Source organism: Pseudonaja textilis, chromosome 2 (assembly GCF_049901715.1).
Source record: "Pseudonaja textilis isolate UNSWEBS1 chromosome 2, rPseTex1.2, whole genome shotgun sequence".
Lineage (NCBI taxonomy): Eukaryota > Metazoa > Chordata > Lepidosauria > Squamata > Elapidae > Pseudonaja > Pseudonaja textilis.
In genome coordinates, this window is record NC_141991.1 from 160,214,603 (window position 1) to 160,229,323 (window position 14,721).

The following is a 14,721-nucleotide window of genomic DNA, read 5'->3' on the forward strand; positions in this document are numbered from 1 at the left end:
TTTCTCATTGATTATTGTTGAATTGGGAGTACTTTAGCTGATTTTTCACTTGGCGAAAATGGATACTGAAACTAAAACACCATTTTGGGGAATATCAAGCCTGGATTTATTTGTTTAGAGATAAATATAATATGTTGGTCATTTATATATATTTTTTGTATGTAAAGCAAATGTGCTGTTTTATGAAATAATTATAAGAAAAAAACTTAAAATGTTTTTAGAACAAGGATGTGATTTGTGACTTGGTGATTTGAAGGTGTCTTCAGATGTATTTGTGCAAATATATGCCATAAATGTTTATTACAGTAATTTTGACATTTTACTAACAAGGCAAGAAAGAAGACACCATGTAAATATTCAAGCTACAGGTGTCTTTTGTATTGTTGGAGCAGCTGGTATTTGGGAGGGATTGATTCTATGGACAGTTCTACACTGAATACATGAATTTTTTATATTTCAATATTGTTTTAGGAAATCTTGAAGATGAACTCTACACGATCTGCTAGTGATACTGAAGAAGCAAGGAATTGCTGGATCAGATAAATTGCAATGGAGAAGTCCACTGAAGAGACATCAGAGCTATCATTATTGTCCGGTGGCTTATTGGACTTCAAGCCTGCCCACCTCAGTCATAGCATATGATGTTTCAAACAGAAAAAATATGTCAAATTATATTAGGCTTATGTTGCTTCTTAGGTACCTGATTTGAAATTTGCAACATAATTCCTTTTGTATAAAGGAGGAACGATGACTTTTTATAGTTTCTATTTGATCCTCTTTGCATTTACTTCGAGTAGCTTTGCCTATGGACCAAATCAAAGGGCACAGAAGAAAGGAGACATTATTCTTGGAGGATTGTTTCCCATTCATTTTGGAGTAGCTGCTAAACATCAGGATCTGAAATCTAGGCCAGAATCAGTAGAATGCATAAGGTAAGTCCAGAAAACCCCCAAAGTCACTCATCCCCCAAACTCAGATGCCAGAGGCCTTGAAAGTTTTGTGATTTCTGCAGTCTAATAGTTTTTTGGTTTAAAAAAAAGCCACTTCCAGGCTTGTAGGGAAGGAACTGAAATCTTACTACTCCACACCTTGTATATATGGGTTTTTCTGAAGTATTTGACTGATCCCTTTTGAAGCAGCGCTTTCAGACTGATCTGGTTTTTATTTACTGAATTCAATTATACATGCAGATTTTCAAAACACATGACTTACATGATAAAATATACTTGCATTTGATATAAAATATTCAATTCAGCACAAAGAAATTTGCAATGGGGTGTGGTTGCCCTTAGAAGGCAGCTAGTACATGAAACCTCTCATTAGAGAGCATTCTATGTTTTGAGGGTGACTGGTAGGAAGTCTACTTCATGTGTAATTTGAGCCTTACATTGGAATAGTGAGCAAAGCTTAATAATGGTTTGTTAAATTCTTCATCCTTAACCCAGAAGGCACTTTTATTGCTTTGATGGTAGGCAGGAATATTTATGAAATAGGAGATTTAAAAGTAGGTTGGAAAGAAGATGCACCTGGCTTCATGCACTTGTTTTTCTTTTGGTTCTTTTAAACTGTTCCTGGGTGCTTTGTTATTTTGCCTTTGGTTGAGGTTGAATACCAGACTGGATCAGAACAAAGGCCCTCTCATTTATTTTTAACTATCCGTTTTACACATAGTAAAAAAACAGTGTGACCGCAGCATGGCTAGAGGAACAAGGAGAACTGAATGTCTTATTGCTGAGGAGAATGCTGCACTGCCCTTGGAGGATCAGGTGTAGATTTGGGATTACTTATAGCAGGGCTCCCCAAACTTGGCAACTGTAAGACTTGTGGACTTCAACTCTTAGAATTCTCCAGCCAGCTATGACTTACAGATTCCTCATCATAACTTGAAATACTAATGATCTTCATGCCTGATAGATGATTTTTGGGCTTGTATTTTCCCCCCTAATTAGCCTGTAACTTTAAATCTTGGCTAAGTTACCTAAAACATCCATCTATATTTGCTTCTCTGGATCATCATGATGGCCTCACCTGTGGCTCTTCTCTAGGTGCCCCACTAAATGAGGCAAGATAGCCCACCAGAGAAGAAACGATCTTTTCATGAGTGGCATCTCAGCATACCGTTTTTATGGCCTTGTAGGTGCTGTGTGAAGACCTCCTCATTTTCATAGACAAAAGAACATGCTATTTTCTTAGTTTTTTAAAAAAAACATTCTGGTTAATATGCTTTAATTTATATACTTAGAGACATTTAAGTATTGCAAAGCCTCCAAATATTATAAAAAATAACACACTGAATTGTACAATTCTATCCTGCAATCAGAGGTAATGATGATAAATTATTTAGGTTTTATAAAAATAAAAAAGAATTGTAAACAGCACCTTAATGGCATTTCCACACTAGAGGATTGAATTTTGTAATAGGGAATGCAGTTCAGTGTAAACAAATGCAAAGTTGTATAAATTAGATTAAAAACCTAATCTCTACATGTGGGCTAATGAAGTCCAAGCTGCCAGTGACTAAGATAATTTCTGCACTAGTGATTTTTAACTTCTTATAGCATCGCTTAGCTGTGGTTGAAATGAAGTAGTCTGTTTGCTTAAGCTCTTAAATTTGGCATAATAGTTAGGTGATTCTAGAAGATGTTATAAATAGAAACCACCAAAAAAAAAAGCTGTCGCTGTTAAAGTATATCAATATACAATGAATATGTCAACCCAATGTGTTGTTTGTTTAAAATTATGAATCCCATACTAGGATTCGTAAGAATTGAAAATAAAACTATTAATATTGTGATCAAGGTTCTGCAGTAATTTTGCTCCAATTTTCCAATGCTTTATAAGCAATCACATGGTCCAAGGAAAAGCTATAGAGAGTTTCTCTGTTCATGCTTCTATATCCTCCAGAGCACCTTTTGGAGACTGAATCTGCAGGATTATTCAGCCCTAACTTTAATTCCTTAAATAAATATATAGTGGAAGACTACATATATTTTTGATCATAATGTCTCAAGGGTGGGGTGGCTCAGCAGTTGACACAGATTCAAGACCCAAACACCATGTTACATGATGAGCAAGCATCTTCCACCCAGCTCCTGCAAACCTAGCAGTTCGAACGCAGACAAACGTGAGTAGATAGGTACCACTTTGGTGGGAAGGTAACAGTGCTCCAAGATGCTATGCTGGCCATATAACCACAAATGTCTTCAGACAGTGCTGGTGCAATGGCCTGGAAACAGAGATGAGCATTGCCCCTATAATGGAGTAAAATCTGTAGAAATTCCTTCACCTCAAGGGACTACTTTAAAATCAGTTCTTCTACTATGCTTATGAGTTTCCTGCATCATTTGATTGGTCATTGGGTGACACAGAATTTTGGACAAAATGGGCCTTAATATTCTGATAATATCTCGTGTAATACATCATGGATTGCCCAGAAAGTGGGATATCATATAAATGTTAAATAGTTATTTCTGAAAAACTCCACAAGGCAATTCTGAATATGAATAAGAACAATTTCTTGGCACAACATTCTAGACTATGCGTAATGCAATCATTCAAAACAAGACCTCTGTTTTGCCATTTAGTTAATAAGGATATGCTGTTAAATTGTGTCAGTGGTTGCTGGGGGGCTGGTTCTGTTTTGTATGTGGTACAGTTGCCATGGTTGTCCATGGGAAGATCAAAAAATCAAATTATGTTCTGTGCATTATTACCTCATCACACATATGACACGCACTCTGTAATTTATACCATTTGCTTGATAATGACATAATACAACTGATGTAAATTGCATCATTTGCACACAATAACAATTGTAATTATGATTTGTAATGAGTGCCTGTGTGAACTGGCCCTATTTTTGGTTAATTATTTTGAAATATATATATGAAATATAAGTCCAAATAAAATGGACTTAGGAAGTGCTAAGATTTACCCAGAAACAATATATTTTCCTGTTTCTCTCCTCTACCTCTATATAAGACATTGTGCTTATTTTGATTTCTCTTTCTTGTTTGTAGGTATAATTTCCGGGGTTTTCGCTGGTTACAGGCAATGATCTTTGCCATTGAAGAGATTAATAACAGCCCAACTCTTCTTCCCAATATGACTCTTGGATACAGCATTTTTGACACCTGCAATACAGTGTCTAAAGCTCTAGAAGCCACTCTGAGTTTTGTGGCCCAAAACAAGATTGATTCTCTGAATCTGGATGAGTTTTGCAATTGTTCGGATCATATTCCCTCAACAATTGCAGTGGTGGGAGCAACAGGCTCTGGGATTTCCACTGCAGTTGCCAATCTTCTGGGTCTCTTTTATATACCTCAGGTGAGCATATGTTGTCTCTGTCCATTGCTAGAAATAGGATGGTCCTGGGTAGGTGAGCTTGTTAATTACAAAATATTTCTACTGTTGCTATGGCAAGTTTCATCATCTCTTCCGTCAATTTTACAATGTATATAAAGTCTTAAAGAGCTAGTGTAATATTTCCACATGTTCCTTTTTTAAAAAAGAAAAAAATACCCCTTTTCCAATTTTGGACACAACAGTATTCAATGAGTCATTGTAGCAGTCTGTGCCTATATGTTTGAGTAGCCCTTAGATTCAAAAAGGCAACCATTATAATCATAGGATAATTTCTCTATATCCTCTTTATTTTCTTATGCCCATATTAAGTAGCATTAATGCGCATTGTGTATTTACATCACCCATAGCAATTCATTTTGCACTTTCCTGTTGAACTCTATATAACAACCCATAATGAGATATGATTCTATCTGGCCATTGATTTTCCTTAAAATTTTTAAAATATTGATTGTTGTGGCTGCTGTTTGGCCTAATTTTTAAAAAGCTAGTTTGATTGGGTATTTGATCAGGAATTGGTTATGTCTAGTCTAGTGAAAATAAGGTCTAGAGATGACATGATAGCAGTGTTCCAATATTTGAGGAGCTGCCACAAAGAAGAGGGGGTCAAGCCACTTTCCAAAGCCCCAGAAGGCAAGACAAGAAGCAATGGATGGAAACTAATCAAGGAGAGGCACAACCTAGAATTAAGGAGAAATTTCCTAACAGTGGGATCAGTTAACCAGTGGAATAGCTTGCCTTCAGAAGTTCTGGATGCTTCATCACTAGCAGCTTTTAAAAAGAAGCTGGATAGACATTTGTCTGGAATGGTATAGGGTCTCCTGCTTGAGCAAGGGGTTGGACTAGAAGACCTCCAAGGTTCCTTCCAGTTCTGTTATTCTGTTAACTGTTAACTGTTTGTGACTAAACTAGCTTGGATGCTACTCATATTTTAAATGCATGGCCTGAAAACAAAAGACCATTATCTGATTTAACTATGCAAAGTATCCCATCTCTGGAGGGAAAATGCCAGAACTCAAAAGAACAATCTATTGTGATAATGATTGTCCCATTCAATAAATTCAAATAAATAATTTAGAATACTTTTTTTCACATCTTTTATTTTTTCCCCCAAGCAAGTGATTATTTTAACTCTGAGTTTCAGAAATTCAAATTCAGCCCAATTTCTCTCATTGTTTCACAAGATTTTCCCTTCTCCCTCTACATCAGGGGTGTCAAACTGGTAGCCTGTGGGCCGGATGCATCACACGCAGGCCATGCCCACTTCGGCTCTGCAAAGGCAAAAAACATGCTATATCATGTGATGTCACGTGATGCAATCTAGTTTGACACCCGTGCTCTGCGTATTTGCTCTATGTCAGTGATATCAACATACCTGTCTATATCTTGATACTATCAAGTCCCATCAAGTATTTACCATAGTCTATAAAGGACTTTGCAGGACAACTTAGGCCAAATGAGCATTGGGAAAAGCCATATCGCCTTGTCAGTCCAAAACGGAAGATTACAGAAAAAGACGAAGTATGAATCAGGACTACTTTTATTGCAGAAGCTACAGTAAATGAATCTTGCCACTCTGAATGTGTTTCCCCCCTCCCTCCCTTGATCCCTGTCTGAAGTAGGGAGGGGGTCTGTCCCAGATATTACTTCAAACTATTTTACTGGGCCACACGCAAGACCTCTTATCTGATCATTACCTTGGTAGCAGCTCTTCTTCATGTCCTTCAAGGCCATTCCTTAAGTCTTCTGCACTCCCAAGTAATATATCCATTTTTTAGCGGTTGCTTGTAAATGTGATTGGAAATTTTCTTATATATTGGGGATATTGTCAAAGTTCTGGATGGAAAGTTATTATTTCTGGATAGAAATAATCTGAGTACTTTCTAAGTACTTCTTTCTCTTTCACTGATCCAAGTAAGCCTCCTGATATAATGGAGAGCTGAGGATGATGAAGTGGGATCATGTAGCAATTTAACTGGTAGAAGAAACATCCTGGGATAAATGAGACACAATATGATTAGAGCCCACTTGAAGGTCTGCACTGAAATGAAAAATATCATAAATTACCATAAATTATGTAATGCTTGAACAATGGGAGAATATGTGGAAGAAAGGTTTAAAATTTACATTAAATTATAACTTAAAAGAAAACTTCTATAAGTTGATGTATCGTTGGTATTTAACTCCAGACAAGTTGTCAAGAATGTATAAAGGCATTTCAAATGAATGTTGGAAATGTAAATGTAAAGCAGGAACTTTTTATCATTTATGGTGAACATGTGATAAAGCGAAGAAATATTCAAGTAGGATTCATACCTTAATACATAAAATTCTTAAAGTGAATATAAACAGAAAACCAGAGACTTTTCTTTGGGGTTTAATGGAAAAAGAAAAAATGTGGAACTTTGATGTTATACATGTTGATGTCAGCAAGATTACCCTACGCATAGGAAGAGAAGGCCACCTTGATGCCTACAATGGACAAATGGCCGCAAAAACTGATGGAGTTAACAGAGATGGCTAATTTACTGTTTGACAAAAAAAAATTCAAATACTTTTATTTCTACTTGGAAACTGCTTCTAGACTTTATGCTTGAGGTGGTAAAATAATAAAACTTGGATTTTTGGTTTTACAGATTAGACAGATGTGTTCTTACAGAAATGGATAGTTTAAACTATTATGTAACAGTAAAAAGTTGAGGTTTTATGTTAACGTCTTATTCTACAGTACAGAAGGGATTTGGAAGTCATTGCCTTTTCTTTATTTTCCCCCTTTTCTTTCCCTCACTTTTCTCTTCCCTTCTTCCCTATCTTCCCTATTATTTACTTTTGTACTTTCTTTGTATGCTACATTATAAACTAATAAAAATCGTTAAACATGAATAAATTACCACAAATTACCAATTTACCATTAAAAACAACTCAATCGGTGTTCCCTGATTGAGGGAATACTTGTCCAATTTGAAGACCATTTTTCAGAATGATAAGAGAAAACTTTATCTTTCTCAAATTATGGGGTGTGTTTCCTAGGGAGTAATGTTTGGCTGTCATCATCAGTCCAGTGGATAGATTGATAAAGACACATAATCTCAATTAGGCTTTAAAATATTATGGTTATTAGAATGGAAATTCCAATCAATATCTCTTTCTGGATTAAAGAATCTTGAACTTTTTGTTTAAGGTGATCTTTCTACATGCTGCCCATGTGCACCACTGCATCTGTGAGCAATTTCTTAGTCACCTGCAAACTGCGCTGCTGATACAACATTTTTCCTTCTTTAATTAAGGATAGGTTCCTGGGGTCACATCTCATGTGAAATGTTTCAGAATAGTTTTTACTTAAAAGTGTTGCATAAGAATTTATTTCCCTCTTTCCTTTTCCAGGTTAGCTATGCTTCATCCAGTCGGCTCTTGAGCAACAGGAATGAGTACAAATCTTTCCTGCGCACTATACCTAATGATGAGCACCAAGCCACTGCTATGGCTGACATTGTAGAGTACTTCCGCTGGAATTGGGTGGGTACCATTGCAGCAGATGACAATTATGGCCGGCCAGGTATTGAAAAGTTCAGGGAAGAAACAGAGGAGAGAAACATCTGCATTGACTTCAGTGAGCTCATTGCCCAGTACTTGCCTGAGGATCAGATCCAACAGGTAGTGAAAGTCATCCAGAATTCCACTGCCAAGGTGATTGTTGTGTTCTCTAGTGCACCTGACCTAGAACCATTGATCAAAGAGATTGTCACACGGAACATCACTGGCAGGATTTGGCTGGCAAGTGAAGCCTGGGCCAGCTCATCATTGATAGCAATGCCACAGTTCTTTCATGTCATGGGGGGCACAATTGGATTTGCTCTTAAGGCAGGACAGATCCCTGGCTTTCGCGACTTTCTGCAAAAGGTAAACCCTAAGAAGTCTGCTAATAATGGATTTATTAAAGAGTTTTGGGAGGAGACATTTAATTGTTACTTACCAGAAGGAAACAAAAATTTCCCAGTTTTTTTCCACAAAGACCATGAGGAAGGTACTAGAGCTGGAAATAGTACAGCTTCATTCCGTCCCCCATGTACAGGGCGTGAGAACATCACTAGTGTGGAAACACCATACATGGATTATACTCACCTACGGATATCTTACAATGTGTACTTGGCAGTATATTCCATTGCTCATGCTTTGCAGGATATATACACTTGCACTCCTGGGAAAGGACTATTTGCCAATGGGTCATGTGCAGATATCAAGAAAGTTGAGGCATGGCAGGTAAGATTTGTTTTACTATAATTATTATATTATACAGTGTCTGATATAATTTGCAGAACAGTTAACAGATTCTCACATAATTGACAGATTTGTGTTGCTATATGTATTAACATGCACAGTAGCCCTAAGTTTAAATTAAATACAATGTGAAAGATACCGAATCAGATTCATTTCCCTTGCATTTGGAGAGCACCCAATCTTCCTATGTTCTTTTCCTTATTTAAACACCCCCATCTGTTTTACAATCATGGGGGCAATGGGACAGATTCAAATGCTCTTGGTGCTTTTTATAACCTAATGAGTTAATAATAAGTTCCAAAAAATCACTTCTCTCAATCTTCAAATCAACTATATGAAGCTGCTATCTACTCCAGAAATCGTTATTTGAGAACAATGATAGCTTCAACGCAGTGTTGCTTAATCATAAGCAGTGTTAAACTATGGTTATGATTTCAACTTGTTTGTGTTTTGGATGGAATTTCATTCTCTAAGAATAATCATTTTAGCAGCTTGGGAGCATTTGATGACATTTTCTGTTGTGGTTTTGGTTCTTGATTAAACATCTTGAGTGATTCAGATTTTCAATGTAAAAGGCAAGCTGTTGATTGTTGATAATCACATGGGTCAACTCCATTTTCATCATTTGCTTGAGAGCAGGCCTTAAAACAATTCTTTTCATCCAGACACCAAAAAAGTTCTAGGCCAGGATGAAAAGATTTAAAGAGAGATGAGGTGAGAGAACTGGAAAGCAAAGGGAAAGAGGTAATATTTCCCAAAGCAGCTCTTAAATCTAAAGTCTCAATAGTCAATCTGCATTTCTAATCAAGCCAACACCCACAGTCTGCTCAGTAAATTTAGCATTAGCCAATAAGCTCATGTAACTAACACATCTTCACTGCGTCAAACAGTTGGACTAAGTCACTAAGATCCTTGTTTCTTCAAACGCCTATAATTCCACACACTACATTTAGTGAGGCTAGAAACATAAAACATACCGAGATTCATCCCCATATCACAAGCCATGCCATCCAATAACTTCTGTCACTGCCATAGCTTATGCCACTGATTGTCACATAGTTGGCTACCAGTTTCAATTCTGGATTGACTGTGTAATTAATGTTAGCATTGCTGTAGAAGTATATTGATAAGCAAAAGAAGAGAAAAATTGCTGCTCTTGAAGCCTGTGTTGATCTAAGTCCTGTTTGGTGAACTTAAAAAAATTGCGTGATTCTTTGAAGGCGCATAATGAAGGTATTAACACGGATATAGAATTTGGTTTTTTCCTTGTGTTCGTTGGTCAATGCAGTTGTTACTGCCTTTTATGCAAACTGTAGGAGTCCAATGAAGAAGATGTAGGAGCTATTCCATGCAACTAAGGCCAGATAGAACAGAGTTCTTCCATGATCTGTGGTTCTTCCAGAAGATTCTTTGACTACTAATGGACATGAAATATAAATGCAGTGGGAGGACAAAACCGGTTGTTAAGCAGAAAACATTATTAGCATGAAAGATTATAGGTGAAGGAGTAGGACAAGGTGCTTTTCCAGTTTATTTGGGGAAATGTCTGGGAGTGGTCCATGCACATGAGTATTGTGTAAGATGATGAGAAGCTGATATAGCAGAAGGAGGAATCTGAGGGCAAGTACCATTTGAAGGAAGGCTGACTGGTACACATGGCAGGGAGGAGAAGTAACAGTTTACAATGATGGGAAAGTGTATGAACAGAGTAATCCACCTGTTATTAGAGCCAAATTAGTCTCATGGTATTTACTTGCATAAAATCTGTTAGGAATTTTAGACTGGAGAATCATTAGACCACTATGAGACCTGTATTATACTAAGCACTTTACTGCTCTTTGCCATCAGTGTCTAAGAAGGAAGACGGTGCCCTTGAATATTGCCTAAATTCGTGCATTCATTTTATTATTGAATGTACTGCATTCCTTAATAAAAACAGAAAGTTTATTTATATAACAATTTAAAAATACGAAATATAAAAAAGAATACAATTGATATGTTTAAAGTTAACCCAAAATTGAAAACCATGTTTCAAAAAATAAAAACAGCTAGATTGCTAAAATTAGACCAGGCAAAATGCAGTGTTGTTAATCACGAGGAATCTGGATTCAAAGACGGAGGCTTGCCATTCTGGAATATATCACATTCCTCGAATGAACAGGTGCAGTGTGCCTAGAAGTGCTCTTCATCGTCAGGTGTCAGTGGGCTCCCAGATACAGTTGGGGTGTGTTATACTGTTGTGTTGTTGTGACAAGGGTTTCAGTTTCATTCTGATGTTACTACCACATGGTTTCCATGAAACTATCTGTTCTGACTCACATCCTTTTCCAACAAATCAAGCACAATCCAAAGGGAACAGAAACCTTATAATGCTTTTGCAAAATAATTAGCTGTGATAACCACAAGCCTTGCCAAACTGTGCGAGACTTGCCAAAAGATACCAGACAAGAAATAATTTGCAATACAAGAATCTTCAAATACAAACTCAGGATACTGGAATGTCCACGAGACTGGAGTTTCAAAATGTCTTTGCCTTCTGCAAAGTACATTCATTTCACAGCTGGCTTTTATCTTCTTGAAGGAGGGGCCATTACCTTGCAACCTTACTCCTGAGCCACCCGTGCTGCTGCAGCTGCTCTTTCTTATGAGCAGCCCTGCATGCACGCGCACTTAGCACAGGCTCCTTGGGAACCTCCTCATCACTGCTGCCAGCCCCCACAATCTCTGAAGGCAGCAGTCCACTCCCTAATGGTCCTGGCCCCTTATCTAAGTCCTCGCTGTCCTCAGCCGTCCACACCTGCTTCCGGCTAACCACAACACTATCCTTAAATTGTCATGTCAGGCCCCCAAAATCAAGAAAGATACAGAAAATTATTTCTGAGTAGTTTCTTTATTCTTCACCTACAGAAACAATCTTCCCACACTAAAACAACTATGGTATCTGCCTAAACTATAGATGTACTCTGTGAACTTCTAGGAAGGGTCCATCTTTGGCCTCTTCCTGCCTACCATACTTTCTAAGCTATACCCCCCTCTTTGCTCTCTGGGAAGTAACCCCTCCCTCTTGGGATACCAGACTACATTCCAGCATAAAAAGCTCCAATTGATGCCAAATACAAGAACTAGGTTAATGATGTAAGATACTAAGATCGCATGAAAGCTGTTTTAATACCTAGGATGGCTGCGAGTTGCTTTCCAGGCACAGTGGAATAGATTGTATGATTGAATCTAGCACTGAAATGCAGGAGGAAAGGGCTTTTTCCTAAGGGATTAGAGCAGTGGTAGGATTCAAAAAAAATTTACTACTGGTTCTGTGGGTGTGGCTTGGTGGGCGTGGCAGGGGAAGGATGCTGTAAAATCTCCAGTCAGAAGTGGTATCTGCGGTTCTCTGGATTTCTCAAAATTTCCGCTACCAGTTCTCCAGAACTGCTCAGAACCTGCTGAATACCACCTCTGGGTTAGAAGCAGATCAACCTTGAGCCCTTGGTTTGAAGAAAGAAGTCTAGGTAGAAGGCACCTTCCATACACCTTTATGGGATTTATCTGATAATTTTGCAGAGTATACTTTAATCTGACAAGATTCCTGATTATGGGGAACAGCAATAAAAAAGCTTATTCTGAGCAATCCATTGTGTTGTTCTTGATACCTTGTGCCTGATATGTTGCTATGAATCTTTAAAGGCTTGACCTTTCCAAAATCTGGGCTTCAGGATCCCTACCAAGGTGAGTCTGAGTAAATTACTATGGAGGAAGCTGGCAGCATCTGGGTGCACTGACTTATATCTACTGGACTGGAAATATTCCTTACAAAATGGAAAATAAGGCACATTGACTTTATACCAGTCTTCATATTCTTAAACACTTGATATAGATAGCGTGGATTTAGACTAGAAGAGGAACCCCAACATTTCTGGGCACAGGGAATTTTGATAATATGTATATTCTCCTACAATGGCTATTAGCAAGAACATTTGCCTGGTTATAATGACTATCAAAATGACGTGACTAGTTCCAAAACAAAAAGGCTCAATGGAGAAGTTGACAGAAAGATTACTTGCCTAATATGCCAAATACAAGGCAGAAATGGATAATAACTGTGCTTTTCTAAACAAGTTAACAGAAGAAATGATTCCAAGTAGCCATCTGTGAAATAATATCCATTTCACAGATGATGAACTGCTGATGCACACCTATCTTGAAAAATACATACATGCCACATCAGTAAGGGTATTCCCATTTTGTTAATCTGTAAATAAATATCCACCACAGAAGGAGCACAAGCAAAACATTACATCTTTTTTTGCTTCATCTACTAGGTTGCATCATTCTGTTCTAGAATAGGTCATGCATTAGAGTAACTCAGGGAATTTCTGTGTCAAATCCAGGCAATTCCATCTCATTCAGAAAATCATTAATTGTATAGTTATGAATGAATGAGGGCCAGTGAATTAAAACTCAATCCTAAACATACCTTAATATGTTGCTGGATGATTTGCCTGCCCAGGAAGGACATCTCAACAATCTGTTGCAGATGGATTCTAAAAAGGATCAGTCTGCAATCTAGGTGTAAGCAAAGATCCTCCTTGGTCCCTGGGATCTCTAGTATCAACAACATAGTTTACCAAGGTGAGATTGTTGTACCTGTTGTGACCCCTCCTTTCCAAGAAAGAGCCTGGTTAAATTTATCCATAGTGAAATAATTCCCAGATTAGATTACTTCTATCTACTGCATGTGCTGTTGTCTTTTAAGGCTGTTCAGAAAATAGCAATAATTCAAAACAGAAATGATAAACCACTAACTGGAATCAGTTAATACTGCTTTAAAAAAAACTCCTCTGGCTCCTTGTCTGTTAGGTTCTGGGTTTTTGGAGAACTGGAAACTCCAACTATCCATTTGTATATATACCAAGATTGGTTTAGAAGAGGCAAATGTTTATTAAGGCAGACAATTCCCTCAGGTATAGAATTCTCATTTTGAAGAGCCAGGAAAAGCACCAGGACAGACAAGATAACTCCTTATTGCTTAAAAGTCTGTGCTGACCACTTGGCCCCCATCTTCACCCAAATCTTCAGTAAATCACTAGAGATGTACTTCTTGCTTCATACACTCTACTATCATCCCAGTGCCAAAGAAGCCCTCCATCCAGGAACTGAATGACTACAGACTAGTTGCTCTAACATAGTTATGAAAATCTTTGAAAGGCTAGTGCTGTCTCACCTGAAAACCATCACGGATCCGCTGTTAGATCCCAAGCTTTGCATACCAAGCAAATAGATTGACAGATGATGATGTTAATATGGCTCTGCACTACATCCTACAACACCTTGAATCTCCAGATACCTAAGTAAGGGTCCTCTTTGTAGACTTCAGTTCTGCATTCAATATCATCATTCCAGACATTTTTCTAACTAAATTAAACCAGCTAGCAGTATCTGAATACACTTGTTAAGTGGATCATAAGCTTCCTAACAGACAGGAAGCAGCAGGTGAAGCTAGGCAGAATCACATCTGATACCTGTACAATTAGCACAGGGGGGCCCAAGGCTTTGTGCTTTCTCCACTTCTCTTCTCCCTATATACCAATGACTGCATTTCAAACGATCCATCTGTTAAAATACTGAAGTTTGCAGATGACACATCAGTGATTGGTCTCATTTAAGACAACGATGAATCCGCATACAGACAGGAGGTTGTACAATTAGCCTCATGGTGTAACCGGAACAATCTGGAACTGAACACACTCAAAACCGTAGAAATCGTGGTAGACTCCCATACTACCACCTCTTACAATTCTAGACAACACAGTATCAACAGTAGAGACCTTCAAATTTCTAGGTGCTATTATATCACATGACCTAAAATGAACACTTAACATCAAAAACGTCATCAAAAAAGCATAACAAAGAATGTTCTTTCTGCTCCAACTCAGAAAGCTCAAACTGCCCAAGGAGCTGCTGATACAATTCTACAGAGGAATTATTGAGTCTATCATCTGCACCTCTATAACTGTCTGATTTGGCTCTGCAACCCAACAGGACAGACACAGACTTCAGAAGATAATTAGGACTGCAGAAAAAACA

General features: G+C 37.7%; 1 protein-coding gene across 1 annotated transcript in view; it reads left to right on the forward strand.

Moving 5' to 3' along the window:
- The first annotated feature begins 484 nt into the window (after positions 1–484).
- CASR (calcium sensing receptor) overlaps positions 485–14,721 on the forward strand; it is a 33,587-nt gene continuing 19,350 nt past the window's right edge. Inside the window, exons 1-3 of the mRNA XM_026713304.2 lie at positions 485–932; positions 4,020–4,326; positions 7,747–8,622. Coding sequence (XP_026569089.1) covers positions 748–932; positions 4,020–4,326; positions 7,747–8,622 — 1,368 coding nt within the window. The 5' untranslated portion in view covers positions 485–747. The remainder of the gene's footprint in view (positions 933–4,019; positions 4,327–7,746; positions 8,623–14,721) is intronic.